The sequence below is a fragment of the Aspergillus puulaauensis genome, chromosome 3 (genome assembly GCF_016861865.1).
Source record: "Aspergillus puulaauensis MK2 DNA, chromosome 3, nearly complete sequence".
Classification (NCBI taxonomy): Eukaryota; Fungi; Ascomycota; class Eurotiomycetes; order Eurotiales; family Aspergillaceae; genus Aspergillus; species Aspergillus puulaauensis.
In genome coordinates, this window is record NC_054859.1 from 1,607,422 (window position 1) to 1,626,836 (window position 19,415).

At 49.7% G+C, this 19,415-nt stretch overlaps 7 protein-coding genes across 7 annotated transcripts; 4 read left to right on the plus strand and 3 right to left on the minus strand.

The window, feature by feature from the left end:
• Nucleotides 1–2,151: 2,151 nt before the first annotated feature.
• APUU_30644S (uncharacterized protein) lies at nucleotides 2,152–2,655 on the plus strand (the record flags this gene model as incomplete). Its single annotated transcript, XM_041701760.1, has 3 exons — nucleotides 2,152–2,181; nucleotides 2,233–2,476; nucleotides 2,573–2,655. 3 exons carry the CDS (start codon nucleotides 2,152–2,154, stop codon nucleotides 2,653–2,655), a joined length of 357 nt encoding a protein of 118 aa, XP_041554613.1.
• A 3,008-nt stretch (nucleotides 2,656–5,663) lies between these two features.
• Nucleotides 5,664–7,420, minus strand: atfA (bZIP transcription factor atfA; the record flags this gene model as incomplete). The annotated part of the gene is made up of 3 exons (XM_041701761.1): nucleotides 5,664–5,883; nucleotides 5,949–7,092; nucleotides 7,315–7,420. The coding sequence occupies 3 exons, from the start codon at nucleotides 7,418–7,420 to the stop codon at nucleotides 5,664–5,666; spliced, it is 1,470 nt and encodes a 489-aa protein (XP_041554614.1).
• Nucleotides 7,421–9,748: 2,328 nt separating this feature from the next.
• On the minus strand, nucleotides 9,749–10,360 carry APUU_30646A (hydroxyisourate hydrolase; the record flags this gene model as incomplete). Its single annotated transcript, XM_041701762.1, has 1 exon — nucleotides 9,749–10,360. The coding sequence occupies one exon, from the start codon at nucleotides 10,358–10,360 to the stop codon at nucleotides 9,749–9,751; it is 612 nt and encodes a 203-aa protein (XP_041554615.1).
• A 701-nt stretch (nucleotides 10,361–11,061) lies between these two features.
• GET3 (Golgi to ER traffic-related protein) lies at nucleotides 11,062–12,203 on the plus strand (the record flags this gene model as incomplete). The annotated part of the gene is made up of 3 exons (XM_041701764.1): nucleotides 11,062–11,451; nucleotides 11,510–12,099; nucleotides 12,161–12,203. 3 exons carry the CDS (start codon nucleotides 11,062–11,064, stop codon nucleotides 12,201–12,203), a joined length of 1,023 nt encoding a protein of 340 aa, XP_041554616.1.
• A 2,606-nt stretch (nucleotides 12,204–14,809) lies between these two features.
• APUU_30648S (uncharacterized protein) lies at nucleotides 14,810–15,339 on the plus strand (the record flags this gene model as incomplete). The annotated part of the gene is made up of 3 exons (XM_041701765.1): nucleotides 14,810–14,926; nucleotides 15,020–15,061; nucleotides 15,160–15,339. 3 exons carry the CDS (start codon nucleotides 14,810–14,812, stop codon nucleotides 15,337–15,339), a joined length of 339 nt encoding a protein of 112 aa, XP_041554617.1.
• A 1,237-nt stretch (nucleotides 15,340–16,576) lies between these two features.
• Nucleotides 16,577–18,043, minus strand: INT6 (eukaryotic translation initiation factor 3 subunit E; the record flags this gene model as incomplete). Its single annotated transcript, XM_041701766.1, has 3 exons — nucleotides 16,577–16,595; nucleotides 16,656–16,850; nucleotides 16,908–18,043. 3 exons carry the CDS (start codon nucleotides 18,041–18,043, stop codon nucleotides 16,577–16,579), a joined length of 1,350 nt encoding a protein of 449 aa, XP_041554618.1.
• A 354-nt stretch (nucleotides 18,044–18,397) lies between these two features.
• APUU_30650S (mitochondrial 54S ribosomal protein mL49) lies at nucleotides 18,398–19,176 on the plus strand (the record flags this gene model as incomplete). Its single annotated transcript, XM_041701767.1, has 3 exons — nucleotides 18,398–18,554; nucleotides 18,666–19,051; nucleotides 19,126–19,176. The coding sequence occupies 3 exons, from the start codon at nucleotides 18,398–18,400 to the stop codon at nucleotides 19,174–19,176; spliced, it is 594 nt and encodes a 197-aa protein (XP_041554619.1).
• Between the last annotated feature and the right edge of the window lie 239 nt (nucleotides 19,177–19,415).

A 19,415-nucleotide genomic window follows, 5' to 3' on the forward strand; every position in this document is an offset into this window, starting at 1 on the left:
GATTGAATGTTTTGGCTTGTGGATGGATCTAAGAGAGTGACATGGAGGGAGACGAGCCCTCCTTATAGCAGCCGGCAGCACCATCCCCATCCCCCCAACAGCTGCAGGCCCAGCACGGTCATTCCGAAGCACGAAGTCTGGTTCCCGCGAAAAAGGAAAATGTAAGATGAACCGAGAATAGGACGATCAATGGTGTAAGAACCGTCCAAGTAAGCTATATGCCGGGCCCGCCGGGGGCAGTGGAGCTCGGAGCAGGATATTCTTGCTAATCCGAGGATCTGAAGCTATCGCAGAAGCTCCTATTGAAAGATGGTATCAAGCCACAGACAGTTGCAGCCACAGAGAAAAATCAGCCACGCATTGTGGAGCCCGGGTTGGGCCTCGGCTCTTCGGGGTGAGCGATTGTGCAGTGGCTGTGTTCTAAATGGGGCTGGTGCTCGCATGCCTGAGGCTGCAAAAGCCGATCATGCCCGTGGCGCAGCACGCCCTATGGGTCGCTGTCGCATGGCAGGTCGCGTTCCTTGCCCGTTGAGGAACAGCGTGAGCACTGGCCAGATAGACTATTGCTCTTAGTCGCTGCGTGGTCCCGAGAACCTGGACTGAGGACGTGCGACGGTGCGAGTCGTAGTCAATCTGATCCAGGGCCGCAGGGATTTGGAAATCATCTCGATTAGCGCATCCTTCCTTGGGCAGGGCAGGACTGGATTATAGGAGTCACGACCGATTATAGGACTAAGGATTACGGGGTCGGTCTCGACTTTCGATTCTTGACTTGTTGGTGTGGATTCAGGCCCAATCTCCTCCTTGCTTATTGTGCCCGAATCCCACCTTTCTCAGATTGATTATTGCCCATTTGCTGTAGAAAGTGAAGATGATGATGAGGGGTGAGTGATGGTGAAGTGCCATCATCGTCATTCAAATCGCCGTCTAATCTGGGTAGTATTACCAGAGTCACCGGAGACCAGGCGACTGGAGAGATCCGTGCCGAAAAAATCAATAGTGTGGGAAGGTTGTGACAGCTCTGGTCCCCAAGCTCGCAAAGCCACGGCCGCCCGTCCTGACTCCTCTGGGCAAAGGATCTCAGGGCGATCGCAGAAAATCATGACACATCCCCACCCACTGTGATCCTCCGCTTTGATTCCTGGGCCCTGCTCTAGTCCAACCCAGACTAGCAGTGTCTTGACTCTTGACAGAGAGGTCAGATGAGGGGAGGAGAGGGGAAGAGGGGAAGTTGCGTGTCAAGGCCTCATAACCAGCGTCATCCTACATATGCAGTCACACGGTTGTCCAAAAACGTGGAGGGGGCCTGAATTAGGAGGGGGTGGACGCAAGGGGCTCTGGGAGCAACTGCATCGCGAGTGCAAGTGGAAGTGCGAGGTTGAGGTTGAACACTGTCGGGCACTCCGGTGGCATGAGATTAACAGAGTGACGAGTAACAGGGACAGACCCTGTCGGCATGGGCTGCTGTGGATCCCCAGAGTCTTGGGAACTCGGGAGCCTGCAGAGTCCAGAGTAACCCACCTGATTTGCTGAGCAGCTGCAGTGCTTGACCGCAACGCTGGTGCAGCCCTGAGCGAGCAATTGTGGCTTGGATTGCCCTGCCGGTCATGCTGTGCGACTGCATGGGCGATGAGACCGAACCTCTCCGAATGGACACCTCCAAGACGCCAAACTTGGCACATTGCGCACTAGTTATCTTTAGCGAGACACCATCCGGAGGTTAATCGACTAGTGCAGGCACTGGCGCCCCCTGATTGGCCTTGTTTGTCGACTGCGGGCTGTTGGAATGAGAAGACTCCTGCGTGTGGAATTCAAATCATCGGCTCGAGATGCGATCGTGCCCCCAATCACGATGTCACTGATGACGCTAGAATGGCCCCGAGTAAGCTGTGGATTGCCAGATTCCCACAGATTGACAAAAAAAAGAAATGTGCAGCTGATTGCAGGGTCTCCAGGCCATGCGCTGGACTTCTCCACACCGACACCACCGCTGTCAGACAGTATAAGACCTTCAAGGTTTCTCCCGGTTGTTGACAGTAGATTATTCACATCTACAAGTCCTCAGAACGTGACTCGACTGCCATCTCAACAACCATCTCGACTTCGATTTACTTTGCATCCTTACAGTATTCCAATCTGCACTTCAACACAATGACTTACAAGTCCAACTACGAACCTTATGTGAGTTCTACCGCCGCCTCGGCACAAACACCAGCATCTGACCGCGCTCAGACAAGCCAGACAAGCCAGAGTTTCGATCTGAGCGGGCTCCGTCCCTCTATAGAGCTGCTCTACCCACTCGGAGACCTCTACCCTCACGTCGTGGCGCTGCAATTACAATCCGAAGACGAAAACCCATGGTCCGCAAGCAAGAACTTCTCTGGATACCAGGACATCGCATACTGGGCGGAGGTTGTCTCGTCGCCACGATCATTGCCGGAACATTACTCGAAACGATCCTTTCGCAGGTGCAGCGGTAAGTTCATCGACAGTCCACGTTCTCCAGCCGGTCCCGTCCCTTGTGACATGTTCCTTGCCTGATATGACCGGTCTCAGCTAATGCGGAATCCAGAATCCACAAAGTCACGATTTGTTTCTAGAATCCGCCGACTTCTTAGCCGCGACGAACTACGAAAGCGCCGGCGTTTCGCGTGAACACGAACAATATCAAACACCCAGTCTCCACCTGTCTTCGTTGCCTTCTTCTCAGCTCAGCCAGCCAGTCGTCAGCCGTATACCCTAATGAACTTCGCTTCTCATCTCCATTTCGAACTGCGCAATTCTTCGTTTCTCGCTTACCATTTCACCCCTTGCATACCTACTTGCATCACTCAACGAATTACGTTCCATTGCCTGCATCAGGCGGGCTATGTCTGCGTGCCTGCGGACCGGAGTACTACGTACTATACTTCCACCAGTCTATGCATGACCTTTCCTTTGTCACTACTATTATTATTACACTTTGTCGTCACACCGGCATTCCAAGCTGGCCTACCTCGACCGCTCTTTCATACCTAGACTGTTTCACTTTTGTTGTCTAATATTTTCGGCTTCTCATTCGGCGTTTTGCATTAGCGAGGTGTTCGTTGGGCGTTCATCAGTAAGGGACGGACGCATTGCATTGCCATGGGCATTTCGGTCATTTGATTTGATTTCTTGTCAGCCTGCATTCTTGTGTCTTGTGTCTTAGCGAAGTTAGCACCCTGCACCACGTTTCAGGGTAGCGCATGTGTTTTGGGTTGGAGTTTCAGGTCGAGTTTCCTCAAGTTAATATAGCACTTAGAATAACTTCCAATGATTATTGGACAATAAACTATCATACAATCATACTCGTCCTTACTCTTCGTAGTGTATAGTCTTGTACAGCCTTTCCATCTCCACTACTCGCAGGAGAGCAGAGTACGACTACTAAGCCACCTCGCTTACATTGTGATTACTCGTGGTCATTACTTAGACACTTGGAAACGGCCACCGCTCCAGTACCCAAAGTGACCAGTCTACGGTTCATAGATTGAGTTCCGTAATCGCGAACCATACTCCAGAACCCTTCTCCCGCAACCCCAAACCTACCTACACCGACAATTAAGGTAGAAACCCAATCTAATCTCCCCATCTCACTCCCTTTCCTCCCTTGCCGTATCTACCCGTGACGGTGACAGACCCAAGATTGCCCCCCTCACTCAGATTCAGTTTCACACTCACGCTCACCGTTCGCGCCCTGGCCCCGTATCGAAGCAAGGGATGGATACAGCCACGACCATGACCACGACTCCGTTTTACTTTGACTCTGGGTCTGGCTTGGCTTGAACGGGGATGGTCACGAGTCGTGTGAGTCAAATAACACGTCGTGATCTTATCATCCTCGTGATAAAATCAAACCACCCCACGCTGCGTGTTCCCTGCGGGTTCCCTGCCATGTTGGCATTTCACTCGGTCAGACTCGTTCCTTGCATACAACCCACCCTGAGTATGGAGTACTGTAAAGAAGGTGGTAATTGGTAGACTAGGAGAGGGGAAAAGCAAGAAAAGATGAGTCAATCTGACACCTCTGTCGTCGGGTCTTGGATAAGGTTTGGCCCCTGGTGAGGTTCGAGTCGGGGTTCATGATGACGGACGGACGGATGGATGGATGGATGGATGGGTCTGCAGGTACGTGTAAGTCGCCCGTTCAGTCTGGTTGTCTAATTTAGTCTAACTTGCCCAAGGTGTTCGAACTTCGAAGATCTGGGTGGGTATAAGCTATGTCGGGTTCGAACGGGTTTACCTTGATTAACCGCTAACCAATGCTCTACCTAGCCTTACCGTAGTATTAAATTCCGACGGAGTGACTGGCTATTGAATATTGATAAGTGCATGCAGCTAACTTGCAGTTACAGCAAAAACAAAAGCAAACAGGTTCCAATCGGTTCTCCCCGCACTCGGCTAGTCTGGACTAGACTCTTCAGTCTCAATTATCGCTGGTTGTTAATTAGAGCATCATTTTTATATCTCGATCTGAAGTTCTGCAGGGGCTGCGTTATTATTCAATTTTACTCCGTAGCCGCGGTACACTCGACATGTGCCCTGGATGACTCGAGTGCTGTGCTAAGGAGGTTACCTAGGTCACTCCTTGGTAGACTAGGACTAGCACCTGGCCAAGTTCAACCCATCACATGCATGACCCTGAGCTATGGGCCATTGGCATTGCAATGGATTCGCTTTATTCGCATCCCACCTGTTCCAAGTTACATACTACGGTGCCCCACAGTCCCACCCACCAGGGCCACCACCAAGGCCGAATGGCGAACAAACCCCTGCTGCTAGACTAATGCCTATTTGTGGTAAATCGGCAAATCCAAGCTTAGCCGCTTAGGTACTTAGTCTCAGATAGCTGCGTTGCTTATGCAGGTTCAGTGTACTCTGTACCTAGCCACGGCTATGCTATGCTAGTTATGAGTGCTGACCTGCATAAACACACTCCCAGCGGGTTGCAGCCTCAACAGCCGTGTTGGAGCCAATATCACCTCTAGTAAATCCAATGGCACCGAGGTAACACGGCACTTTGCGGGATTGCGAGGAAAATGGAGAGAAAAGCATTGCTTTTGCAGGTATTTATTTGGTTTAATTGCAGGGGGTTAGGATGGGAGATGGCTGGGGCTATTTTGTGTGCGTGGGCCTTCCTTTGCTTTTCTTTGCTTTTTCCGATTATTTGTGATTAAGCATCGATGAGAAAATAGTGATTTAGCCAAGCATTGGGGCTGGACTCTGGAGTCTGGAGGAAGTCCTCGATGAGGCCCGTGTTTGTCATGCTCATGAATATCCTTACTATTGGAGAAAAAAGCAGTGCACGACGATGGAGCCGCGGAGCGATTGAATGTCGTGTTGAGTCGGTGAAGGTGAAGATAATGTATATCGCTCGTTAATTGCGCTTACACCAATTGCCCTGGCATATGTCACAACAGAGTTGGACTTGTCATAGTGGGGGAGACAGTTCAAGGCGGGGTGACATGAGATATCATATTGTCGACTTCGGCTGTCTACACTCTGTCCATCACGAAGAATGCGGACTAAACTACGACACTCAGTTTTGTGGAGCACTCTGGAAAGAAAGCTTTTGCTAATTGTTACACCCCGTAGCAGATACAAGTAAACTAATAATGCAGCAGTATAAAATATTAATTCCCTCAAGTGTATGGTGGGTTTGGATTCCAGATAAGCCCCTGCGCCTGTGAAACCGGACAATCCTTGTGTGCAAGCAACAATGTCTTCAAATTTACAATTTCCTCCCGCAACTGAGTAACTGTTGTCGTAAGTGCGTCATTCTCTGATGTGAATAGCTCAACCTTGGCCTGAAGGTTGGCAAGCCACTGCTTTTTCCGTTGTCGACATTTGAGCGCCGCAACTCTGGGAATCTTGTTAGTCACGAATCCATTATAATATCGTGTGAACACAGGGGAAAAAAAGCATACCTATTTCTTTCGAGGAAGTTCTTCCTCTTCTCTTCGTCAGTCATTTTCTTCGACTCGCCTCCTTTCTTCTTCTGTGAGGGCTGCTGGTCATCGTCGTCCGATTCGTCCTCGGATGGCGATTCGGTGCTAACCGATTCGTTGTTGAGTTTCGTCCTCTTATTTGATCCCTGGTTGGAACTTTCCGTCTTGCGTCTGTTCCCTGCTGTACCTGAGCCCTTTGTAGGCGCGTTTCTCTTGCCTCGGCCTTTGGCAGCAGGCTTGGCCTGTTCGTTCTGCATATCTGAAACATCGCCGCTGGCTTCCCGCGTCGTATTTGCTACACCATTTACATTCACTGATTGACGTCGGTTGGCATTTTGGTCGCCCATGTTGGCCTGAAGAGTTTGAGGTGGGATTGCGGACTGGTTGGGAACGGCGGCAAACTGATTCGTTGTCGATTGTCCGCCTTTAGCTAACATGAACAGCCCATTAGCAGCATCGGCTGCGTCATGGTGGCCAAACGGATCAACCGCAGCGGGCTGGGCGGCTTTCATATCCATAGTTGTTGTAACACTTTGGGGCAGTTGGTCGTTTTCGCCAGTTGGATTCGAAGTTGGCGCGCCGCCGTTCTTCTTCGCTACGTTCAAGGCTGTACGATGAAACTCAATAGTGGAGGGTGTCGCGCCTCCGTTTTGAAGCTGGGCTATCAGAGCTTGGGAGTTCGGACTTGGTGCCGGAAACATAGAACCTCCGCCACCAGGTGTTAAGCCAGTGCGAAGCGACGATTCATTTGGTGTTGGAAAGCCTCTTCCAATACTGTCGAAGTAGTCACTCCCACCAGCAGGTCCCGCAAGCATAGCCGGACTTAGGGGGCCCGAGCGCAAGGAGTTGGACCAGTTGTACGCTCCCCCAGCAGAACTAGTGCCGGGCAGGGCAGGAGAGGTTATTGATGCGACGGGAGGAAGGATCGACTTCCCCGGTGTCTCGCCAGAGCCCCCGCTGAATGATTGTTCAAAAGGGTTCGGCTCGTAGGAAAAAGGATTATGAACGGAGTTGAAGTAGTCAGGTGTGTCGGTGGGAGCGGATGGGTTAGGTCGCGGAGGAGGTGCTAATGAGTTTTGGGGTTCGCCGTCTGGCTTTTGATCTTTAGTGTCTGATGATGTTTCTGTAGAAGCAACACGTTAGTATACAAAAAGGGACAGGAAGTCGCGATAACGCGCAGCATGAAAAGGGTAGAGAGGTAGGTAGTCGTGCGACGTCATTGGGGGGACAATAAGGATTGTATGAGGTCATCCCGACACGACGAAGCGAACGACAACATCGAAGTCGGGAAGTGTGGCACATAACCACAGATTCAACACTTGGAACCAAATCTGGGAGAACTCACCGTTATCCATTTTGATACTGGGCTTTTTCGCATCCATTGGCGAATTATGCGCAGAAGTATTAGTTGGGAGGTTCGTTGAGACTGCTGGGGCCACGGCGGCGGACATAGTCTCTCCGCGATCGGGTTGATATATTAGCTGAATAATATGGCTGCAGAAGATCCGTGGTCCCGGAAAAAAAATTGAATAAAAAAAGAATAAAAATCCCCGATAAGAAAGTATGAAAGAAAAGACCCAGGGCCGATTGGGTGGAGTGGCGAAGGGCGATTAGGAAAAAGAAGAATCACTAAGGTAGCCAATACAAGATAGTGAAGCGAAGGGACACCGAGGTCTGTCGACGCTTCTTGGAAGTATTGCACGGGACAGCGTCAAAGGTGAAGAAGATATGAAAAAGTGACGTAGTGAGCCCAGCAAAACAATTTAAGTGAGCAGAACAAAACAATCGCGCATTATCGAGTACGTGCAGTGAATGCAGTGGTTGTCCCCAGAGGGCGTGAAAGTCACTGGGTATGATGATGATGATGAAGATGGAGAGGAAGGAGGAAAGAAAAGTTGTGACGTAGGTCTGGGTTGGACAGGGAGAAATGCAATAAATTTAGGGGAAAGAATGAGGAAGAGGGGAGGCGGTCGGCTATGAGGTAAGCGGCAGAAGTCCTCGATTCCTGCAACCCTGGATTCGTACAAAAGCCCCCAGTCTGCCGGCTGGGTTGCACTCTCGCTCTTGAGCCAAACTTCTGCGAGGATTGTGGTTGTATCCAAACCCTCTCGCAGCTTTGGTTCCCGTGTCTTTCCTACTCCGTTACTTGCTTGTCCAGACTCTGGCCTTGTCCTTGAACCTCGCACACGAGCAAGCAAGTCTCGAAAACAGGAACTGAAATTCGTGAATGAAAACCGAAAAGGGAGCAGTATCACGTTCCGATTGGCCGGAACCGAGAATCTGAAGATTGACCTCTTTGCGCCAATGTGGATGACGCAACCTCGAGACCGAATTACTGGATTTGTGCGCACAACTCCTCGCACAACGAGTAAAGGGTGTGATTGATCCAAGGGATACAGAAGGTAAATACGTATCAGGGAAATCCGCTGGTCACAGCTCCAAACAATCCGAAAACTTGAACCTTCCAAGATTCGTCCCGATAGAGCTGGAGGAAGGGGGAATTGACTGACGGATGACTTCACCGTGACGACGACAGGAATTTTATCTGTACTTTGTGGGTCAGTGGCTCCTCGACCAGCCGGGTGGATAACCACTGACAGGCCTGCTGAATCCGCTCCAATCTAGCCACTCATTCGCTCTTTTCTGACCCCCGCTTCTGGAATCTGCCGTTCTGGAATTTGGCGAATCAGAACTATGAATTAAGTCGGGGTTGGTCTGGGCGGTGAAAGCTGTCTGGCCATCCAGGGCGTGTCTGTCACCCTCTCGGTTCCTTAGCGCCGTTTTCCCATGAAATCAAACCACACAACCAGGATTTGATTGGGCAAGACAGGTGATGACGCAATCTCTCGTGAGTTGAGAACTGGTGTCTTTGATCACGTGAACAAGCAATATTCATTCTCGTTGGCGGCCAAATTATCAAACCAATTGCCACTCAGATTCTAGATGCTTGCCGACATCCGGATAATTGCAGAGAAATGCAACTGCACGAAGCAAATCCAAATTTAGCGGCGCTGATCTGAGATTGGAGCATTCCAATACACATACGGAGTACTATCTCAGTCGCAAACTCCCTGCCAAACTGTTACTGTACTAACCAGGATCATTGCCTTGTCATGCAAGCCTATCTTTTAGTTCTGACACGGGAAGCCACCCGGACACTCGCATGCTACGTGGTGCTTTTGACTTGGCTGGCTTTGTGTCAAGGTACGTGGCACAGTATTATATGAGTACTCCGACCTCGTGGAAACAAGGTCTCGTAAAATAACCCCAGTATTCTAGAGTAGAGAAGAGGCTGCAATAGCATTATTGTTACTTTGGCGGTACAGGCCACATTCTCTATGGCAAGACGTGGTTAGCCCCTTGAAGTCTGCGAAAATTGTAATCAGTAGGTGATTTAGACGCCAGTCATATGATAAATAGTCACTCGGGAGACAGCAATATGGAATCCGATGGGAATACGAATACCAATTTGTGTCTGATATGGAATTCAATAGACGGGTTAGGGGAACTAAGTTGTCATGCGTTGTCTATACAGAGATCACGCTAATGCGTCTCCACAGAAAGTCGGATATATATGTCTGTGCCCGAGTACTATGCGATGCATTCATACTCCAAGCCCCAGGATCCACGTACGTCATATCTTATTTTAACCTTGACACAATCGATAACAATGCGATAAGATCAATTCCATATGATACTTATCTACACCAAATTCTAGCTCGCCGATATTATTGACCGCCAAACTTCAGGTTTTGAACAAGGTTCCTGGTAGGTAGAAATCACGACCCGCGATAAGTCGAATAATTCCAAGGCCCCAACAGCACAGGAACATGATAATGTCTCCACCCGTCCTCGCCTTCCTTCCCACGGCCCTTGACCGAGAATTTAACCTCCACCTCTGGCCAGAAACTCTCGACGCCCTGCGCTTCATACCACGGGCCGACCTCGAATCGTACAGCCCAGTTTGTTTTGCTATCGGAGGCTGGGAGAGATGCGAGGAGGGCCGAGACACTTGGCGATGAGCCTGCGGTCGCAGGACTGGGACTCCAGTTTGCTACTCGGCCGTCTGCATTTGTTGTTGCGGTGAAGGTGGGATTTTGGGCTGTGGTGTTTGAGGATGGGCTTGAAAGGAGGGTGAGCGTAACGGGGAGGTTGGCGGCAGGGGTACCCGTTAGGGTGTTCAGCACGTGGCAAGTAATCGGGTCGCGAGACATTGGGGTTGATGGCAATTGTGTTGTGTTTGTTTGTGGTTTCGAGGTGGAAGTAGTTGCTGCTGCTGCTTTAGACCTCGATGAGGACGAATCAAGGTGGTTCTGGTATAAGCTAAGACGGTCTGTAACCTTGCCCAGCTGGTCGCTTGATGGGGATTGATTTCCGGAGCCAAGGTCCATCAAGTAGAGGTAAGAATACTGGGAAGTTTATTGAAAGGAGGAGAGAGTTAAGCAGGAAAGAAAGATGCTTTGTGCTGCTTTTTGATCTCCGCTCTTCTTGTGTCGGAGGCCACCGACAAGGAGCTCTCCGGAGTATACCTTTAGTGGGGTATTTACGATCTCCGGCGACAGTTGATTGTTTGACCTACAAGGGCCAATTGCAGCTAAATGTAGTGTGTATAGGTTTATCAGTACCGTAGAATCATCTTAATCCATGAGGTCAGGTTTAGCTTCTAGGAACCTGGTTATACGCAATGGGCGTTTACGTACTTATTGGCGGGGTCCAGCGTCACAGCCTGAGGCAGGAAAGGCGCCCGCACGTGTCATTTTGACAGCGGCCAAGGCGCCTTGTGCGCATTTTACACATCACTGACCGCACTGACAGTGGACAAAGCAAGAAAATTCCCTGAGTGTTTTTGTCTTGGGGCGATATAGCGCGGATTCGGGTGATAGACGCTAACTCTTCTTTCCGCTTCCTCAAGCTTCGGCCAAAACTTTTGACTTTTGCGGGGGAGACTCAACAGCCTAGCAGGACCGGTAAGTACAGCCTTGTCACACCACTGGCCCTTTGAGATATGCTCATCTGACTGTATTCATTCAAGCAGACTCGTCAGACTCCCCATAAACCGTCGTTGTGAACTCTCGATACGCACTCGTTCAAAATGTCCTCGACCGCGGTTGTCCAGGATGACGACCTCATGGAGCCAACCCTCCAGTCGATCGTGAACCAGAAAACACTACGATGGATCTTCGTTGGAGGCAAAGGTGGTGTCGGAAAAACCACAACCTCTTGTTCTCTCGCAATTCAGCTTGCCAAAGCTCGCAAGTCCGTTTTGCTCATCTCCACCGACCCCGCGCACAACCTGAGTGATGCTTTCGGCCAGAAGTTCGGAAAAGAGGCTCGTCTAGTTGATGGATACACAAACCTCAGTGCGATGGAAGTCGACCCGAACGGAAGTATTCAAGACCTCCTTGCGAATGGCGAAGGACAGGGCGACGACCCTATGGGCGGGCTCGGTATGGGGAACATGATGCAGGATCTAGCTTTCAGCGTATGTTGCGCCACCAAGGATACAACATTATCAGAACCATTGCTAACGGTACTATTAGATTCCTGGTGTTGATGAAGCCATGTCGTTCGCCGAGGTCCTCAAGCAGGTCAAGTCCCTGTCCTATGAAGTCATTGTCTTCGATACTGCCCCCACCGGCCACACCCTTCGCTTCCTCCAATTCCCCACGGTACTGGAAAAGGCTCTCGCGAAACTTTCGCAACTTTCGTCTCAATTTGGGCCGATGCTGAACTCGATTCTTGGAGCTCGGGGTGGATTACCTGGTGGCCAAAACATGGATGAGCTTCTGCAGAAGATGGAGTCACTGAGAGAAACCATCGGCGAAGTCAACACCCAGTTCAAGAATCCCGATATGACCACATTCGTCTGCGTTTGTATCGCAGAGTTCTTGTCTCTCTATGAAACCGAGCGTATGATCCAGGAGCTGACAAGCTATCAAATCGACACACATTCGATTGTGGTCAACCAGCTTCTATTCCCTAGGCAAGGCAGCGACTGTGAACAATGCAACGCGCGGAGGAAAATGCAGAAGAAGTATCTGGAGCAGATCGAAGAGCTCTATGAAGACTTCAATGTTGTTAGGATGCCGCTGCTCGTTGAGGAAGTACGAGGAAAGGAGAAACTCGAGAAGTAAGTCATAACCCTTCATATATACTTGCCGTGCCTTTGCTTATAATCGTGATGTGGTCAGGTTCAGCGACATGCTTATCAACCCTTATGTGCCCCCGGAGTAAGCAGCGTAACTATGCATAATAATGGGTTTAGTATGAAGTTGATGTTGTTGATGGGCATGAGTTATGAGAAGATAGACAGTAATATACAAAGCTTTTTGATGCATCACGATTTGGTTATGTCTGACTGTATAGTTGGCGTTTCGCGTCCAAAGTTGTCTCTTCATGGCAGGATTCCGTATGTCTGATTGTGATTGTTCAAGCTCCCGTCCGCCTTGTCAATGCTTTGTTTCATCTCCGCCCCCCTCGTTTCTTCTTCATCTTCAACCTGGCCCCAGCCTCTCGTTTCTTCTTCTCGGGAAATGCTGTGAAGCCACTGGCTATCTTTATATTCACCACCTTGCCTCATTATTGCCTTCGTCAGGCTGTCTCTTCTTATCATCACTAATCACACGATCACCTTCTTTTGTATATTACCAGCTTAGCGCTCCAATAGGGCAGCGAAACGAACATCTTCGGATACTTACTTCTTCTGATAGGTCGAGTTAACCTTCCATTGCGCGTTTTCCTGATGTTGCCACCATTTAGTGCTTCTTCCTCGCGCCGGAGCGACTACCTAGTCACATATCCCGAAGAAATGTGCCCCTCACAGGGACCCCTATTACACCTACGAAGGACTCCTATGACTGGCAGGATCCCGTCCTACATGCATCACCAATAATACAAGCGACAGATAAGAGCCAATCTTGACAAGCAGTGGGAGGGACCTAACGTACGCCTACCGTGGTAGATTCTTTGGGTGTTATTGTAGGTACCCAAGAAGCAGTACTCCAAGCTTTCAATCACTGCTTCACCGACTCGAGCTTGGTCTTCGACATGGTCCACCAAAAAGACGGTCCAGCTTCTGGCCATTCAGTTCCACAATAGCCCACAAGATTCCAGACGGTCTAGCATGTCGATCAAATTGAGCAGACCATATGCCAACTGGGCCTAGGCTCTTGTTATTTCAAGGGCTTATCCATGTTCGGTGGCGATGTTCATCCTTCAAGTCCAAAGGAACAACAGTCGCGTCTTCCCTCACGGGGTGTTGCGCAGAGAGCTTCGAATTTGGAACACTAACCGACGCGTGTGTTTCAACTGCTCTCGTTATTTGGGACTCATAGGCCACTCATACCTGTTAGATGTATGATTATTAGGTACATACCAGACTGCTTCCGTAAGTTTGTGCAGCAGCAGACGTTAACAACGTTACAACAAAGACCGAGGAATCAATGGGCCCCAGTTCGTCACCCTGCCGAGGAGCTTTATCATTGTGGAGTACGTTGCTTTTAGACAATGGCATGTTTTGTCTGGGACTCTTGCGAAGTGGACTGGAAAATCATGCAGGCCCCGATATGAGACAACATGGATTCTTTGGAAAAGACAATGGAGCGTGGAAAGCCAATCGCGACCGTAGCGTATCCTGTTGTGCGTTTCTCTCTACACTTACCCTGTCAAAGACACTGCGTTGGAAGGAGCCAAGCATCTTTCCCGAATGGGAGCCTTGCATAAGGCGTCGAAATTTGGTGTTCGGACGATTCTTATCCTGTGTCAACTCTGCATCCAACCTCGCAACTCGGAGCCGGGGCGCCAAAGACCCAACAGGGCGGAGACCACAGGAGCTTGGTTGGAAAAAGAAATGTGTGATCCTTCGAAGATGCGCCGCGACATGATTGGCCTCTGTTCAAGCTCCAGGGAGGGCTGAGCTCAACGTGGGTTTTTACCAGATCTACACACCAAGATTCTATCCAACCCGCGTCTGTTTTATGCAGGTGTCACTGCGCACCGTCGAGGAACTTAGGCCCCTATGATATTGGGAACCAAGGTATTTGCGGCCTGCCCCTTAGTCCCAAGCGAGCAGACGAAAATTGCGGGACGCACCGGAGAGGAGCTGCGAGATGGACCTCCGATGCCCCATTCCTGGAGCCACGGCATCATACATAAAATGGCGGATTACTTTGGATGCAGGGAGGAGGTTCACCGCAGTGTCGGCCAAGAGGGTCAGAGAACCAGAATGACGCTTGGGATTTGACCGGCAATACCAGAAATTGCTTCGATTTGTTGAAAAGAGCTTAGTTCCTATTGTGGTTCAAGCCTCACTTTTGTTTTTTATTACTGGAGCAAAAGGGTTGGATAAAAGAGTGAGGCGGTTTCGCCGGGATCTGACATGAACAGTAGGCCAGAAACAGCCCTCGCAGCTCGCTCCGCTGTTCATCTGTCTGTCACAAGATCCATCGTGAGCTCCCCTGTTGTCCCAAGTGCAATATCGCTGCTGATTGTTTATTAGACTGTGCTGATCAGCGAGTGACCCGACTCCTCCTGGGCGTCGCCGACCTTTAAAGAAGTATCTCCACGTAGAAACGCAGGCCGTTTCCATTCCTCATTCTTTTTACTAATAATTCCGTGCGTGGAAGGAATATGTGAAGTATATATAAGTCTATAAAAGGGGCTTGTATGTGTCTGCTTACGAGGCCCTCATAACCGTCACTACCCCCGTCATTCCGCATGATAGTACTTGCCTCAAAGCGGACTGACCCTTAGCCACACAACACACGCACATATACACATACAAATATATACGACACTCGCTCTCATAGAGAACGGTCCCCAGCTACAAAGGGAAAAAAGATATGTCTCACGTTCAGCAATACTGGTTGCCAGGATATGGACTCTCCCGCCAGATTGTATTAGGCCACATCCAATACTTCCTGGGACCATCTGCAACTGTCCGGCCATACACTTACCAGGTAAACCTCCGACATGACCTCAAGGATCTATTCTTCCGCACCGTATGAGAAGGAAACACTCGCCCTAACCACTTATACTTATGAGGCTAAAAGGGGCGCGAAGGTTACTTGATTGTTGGTGTGCCTCTAACAAGAGTACGTCTTTCTTTTTCCGTCTTTATATCTTCCTTTCATCCATCCATCCGTTCTTTCTTGATATGACCATGGAGAACATACACTAAACTCCAAATCAGGAACAAATAAACGACCTCGCAGTTATGTCCCGAGAATATGAACGACAGGAGACGCTCCGAATGGCCGGCGAATCCAATCCGCAATCAGAACCCTACATCAACGAAATCATCCCTGTTCGGATGCCATCGGGCCCTCCACGAAGACAACCAGGGGAATACGAATCCAGACGAGGACGATAATCAACGCACTCATTGAAACATCTTCATCAAGCGTTGTCCTTCCCAGCATCGCGTTCCACCAGATACTTATCTTCCTGCCCTTGCTTTAATCCTTCCCCTCTTTCTAGCACCCATCTCGCCCATATAGCTACAACGCTCATCTAGCTCCAGCCCAGAGCAATATTATTAAGCCACCGACCTACGAGCATGGACTTTAACTATAAGATCGAAGGTCTCACCCCAGCATTTCTTTCTCGGTGTTTCGGGTTCCATCTATTAGACACTGCATCTTTCATCCCATCTTATCTCACCTCCCCTGCATACAAGACTGTGTGTCTGCCTGTTTAGTCGTTTCTCTCGGACATTTTATAACTCGTTGTTTGTTTCGGACACCAGAGATATCCCCTGTACTAGATTTTTTTTTTTAATCCCTGTCTGTCTATATTCGTTTCACATGTTCAGTGTCCCACCTGATTTCTTTTTTTCAGAGAGTGGGCCAATACAAAGGTCAACAGCCCAGGGTGTCCTGTGAATTAGTCTTAATTGAGATACCTAAATGTATATAGTAGAAGAGATATGGTATATCGATACAAGGGGAACAGGCTGGGCTGTGAGTGACGAGAATGATATACACAGTACAACTTACGATTTTATAGATGCCAATTCTATATTTAATCTTTATTGTGGAACATAAGACATACCAAAGATAGTAATTACTGCAGAGAATCAAATACCGGTTTATTTCCATCATCTCTATAGATCATTCGTAGCAACATCGATCAGGTCAATACATGTAGGAAGATAGTAGACGACTTGGATAATTTTGAGTCGTGAGAGTACGTAGTGTAGTAAGGCCAAGATATCACACCTGTGCCACACTCACACTAGAGGGAAGGAGGTAAAAAAAGGGGGGTGAGAGACAGTATTCCCGTCGTTTCCTTCTACCTTGCTTCCTTGTCCCTCTGTGTTAAGAGGTGTCTTGTTGATCCGACGGGCCATGGGCCAGACGAGTCATTTAAGAGTAGGTAGAAGAAAAGGGACAGAAATGATGGATAGGTAGCCAATAGGAAAATAAGTAAGAGGTAAAAAGTCGAAAGCGGGACCACCTGAACGCCGGCCTTATGCCACTCTGCTGGATTTCCATCATTCAAGAAGAAGCCCGCGCATTCTGCAGGGGAATACTACCAACATGAACAGAACCAACAAGGGAATAGAACGAGGATTTCTTTTGAAGATTCAAATACGACGGAGTTTGAATTTATTTCGCGACGGCGGCGCTGAAAAGATACGGGTTAGTTAGGCTTCTGAGGATAACGTGGCTAATGAGATTGACGAACCTGAGGACCTGCGTCCGGAAGAAGGCACCCTTTGTCCTCTCAATGACTTGCTGGTATACAGATTGAGGGGGGTGGTTCATGATCACTGTGCCCTCCTGGTAGTCAATTTTGGCGTCGACACGGGTATCACGGATCAGGTTGACAATCCACTTCTCACCCTCGTCCTGGTTGAGGCCGAGGCGGGTGGACAGATCCCTGGTTTAGCTGTTAGCATTGCTCTTGAACGTTTTGCTTTCACATATTTCCACATACTTGATATCAATCCGCTGGTGGATTTTGCAGTAGCTCTCGGAGATCAGGTGTCGGGCAGCCTCGACAAATGCATCAGCGGCAGAAACGAGGAAGAAGTCGCTCCGTAGCACATCCTCGGCCTCGCCGAGCTTCTTTTGGGCCTCCTCGAAGTCGAAATCAACGTAGAGCGCTTTGACGAAGTCGGTAATAGGGTCTGTGTATTCGTATCCCTCCTGGCGAACAACGCGAACAAGGTCCTTCAATTGCCTCTGGTATACGCTGTTGTTCTTGTGCGCACGATTCCGGTTCGTGATAACAGCCGCAGCTAGGTATCGGAGAACCCATGGGCAGCTGGTCTGAATGGTGTTGATGTAGGCGGGGGAGAAGAAAAGATCGGTGAGGACATCGCGGGCGGGGTCGTGGTTGAAGTAGGGGAAGAGAGACCAGTGGATCAACCAGGAGCGGTTGTGAAGCTGGCCAACGGGGTTGTTGAAAAGCCTTGTCTCGATCGAATCCTTGGCCTTCTGGACTTCCTCCATGGCACCCTCCCAGTTGGTGGTGAGAATTTCACAAGCCAGCTTACCCCATGTGGCCGAGGCGACCTTGTCGTTATCGGTGGAGAGAACACGGAATTGGTACAGAAGTTCAGCAGAATTTCCGTAGCTACCGCAGCTGTACTGGAATCGACCGTAATCGAAAAGACTGTTGACCATCCCGATCGTAACTCCGTGTTGTTCCTCGAGGAACTTCAAGTTAGCAACCTTATCGCTTCGCAGGTTGCCCACCACACTCTCATCCTGCAGTAATTCGGTGATCTTCTCGCTCTCATCCTGGTAATGTTGCAGCTTGGCAAGGACCTCCTCTCTCTTCTTCACAAATTCCTCGGGCACCGAATCGGAGTTGTTGATTTCCTGCCACAGATTGGCCACATAGTCGGTCATGTTGGTGTGCTTCAAGAGCTCATATTTCGCGCGAACAATTTCGGAGTCGTCATCTTGGCCGGAGCTGAATTCGAGCAGAGGGAAGACGAGGTGGCGGTCGAGATAGGGAATGAGCTTGGGTAGCAGGTCATACTGGTTGGCGATCTCTTCAGCGGTTTTGTGGGCTGCGGCGCCGCTGAGAAGGGTCTCAGCGGAAGGAGGAACGTTGGCTGCCATGGCGAACAGCGACAGGAAAAAGACCGGGGGGTATGGGGAGGGAATGCGAAGGGACGGAGGCTTCGTCTTGGATGAGGAGCAAAGTGTGCGGCTTCTTTTCAGATTCAGAAAATGTGGGCGGGAGGGTTGGTTGGGACGCTAAGCCTCTCTGGGACTAGCGGAAGGTCTCCGCTCAGAGAGCAAAAAGTCCTGCTTCTGTCTCGATATCAATCAGACCATCATCGAGTCCCTTCTCGCTCCTCCAACCTCCCCCTCGCCCTCTACCCGCGTGGTCCTTTATCCTTCGGAGGGAATCCAGCGCCACGTCTGCGCTGACTTCTTCTTCTTCGACCTCCCCGCGTATTCCTTGCACAGATGGCTTCTCTCATGCAGTCTCTACCAGCCTCCGCCGTTCGCAAGCAGTCGACGGTGGTTTCAGGCTATCTACAACGCGCTGCACAGCCCGTTGTTTCTTCAGGGATACGTAGCTCAATGGCATCCCATTGCTCCCAATCTAGATTGATCAGCTCTCGTACGTTATAGCTATTCCGTTAGCCACCGGCGCCCATACCATCCAGCATAGCTCCGATTTTATACCGCGGATATGAAGAAATTGTCGGCTCTTTACTAACGTTCACTCTAGAAACACCTTTCCAGTCCCAGCGCGCCACTTCCCAATTATCTATCTCCACGCAGCAACGTCGAACTTTCCTCGCTCAACTGAAACGCCAATCCCAAACCTTCAAAGAAAACACATCAACCATCACCCCTCCCCCGGCAGCCGCGAATCTGCAACTCACAAACCTCCCTTACTTCATTCGCCGAACACCCTCAAACCAACTGCCTGTCTATCTCATTACCAAGGCCGGAGGGACCAAGCAGCAGACGAAAATCCAGAAGACAGAGGGCGACCTAGACGCCTTGAGAAACGACCTTGCACGATACTTGGGACTTGAGTCCGGCGAGCGCAACTCTGCAAAGAGTTCAGAAATCACCATCAACCGACTAAATGGGCATATCATTGTCAAGGTACGGTTTTTTTTTTGTTCTAGAACTTTTGCAATCTTTTACAATGCGAACTAACAAATTACTCAAACAAACAGGGCTGGCGAAAACCCGAGATCCAAAAGTTTCTTCTTGAACGTAATTTTTAAGTCGTGATTACGATTATCCGTCCTTCGATTGCGTCCTAATCCACGACCCGTCATCTTATTCCATACTACTGATATTTTCCTCTTCAACCGAACAAAATCGACCCAGTATCCGGGTTAATGCCAATGCCATCATGGGTCATCTAAAAGACAACGCGAAGGCAAATAATACGTGTGAAAAGCAGATCAGGGTAGAAAAGTTGATATTCATATCAAAAAGCAACCTTTGACCCTGCCAACTG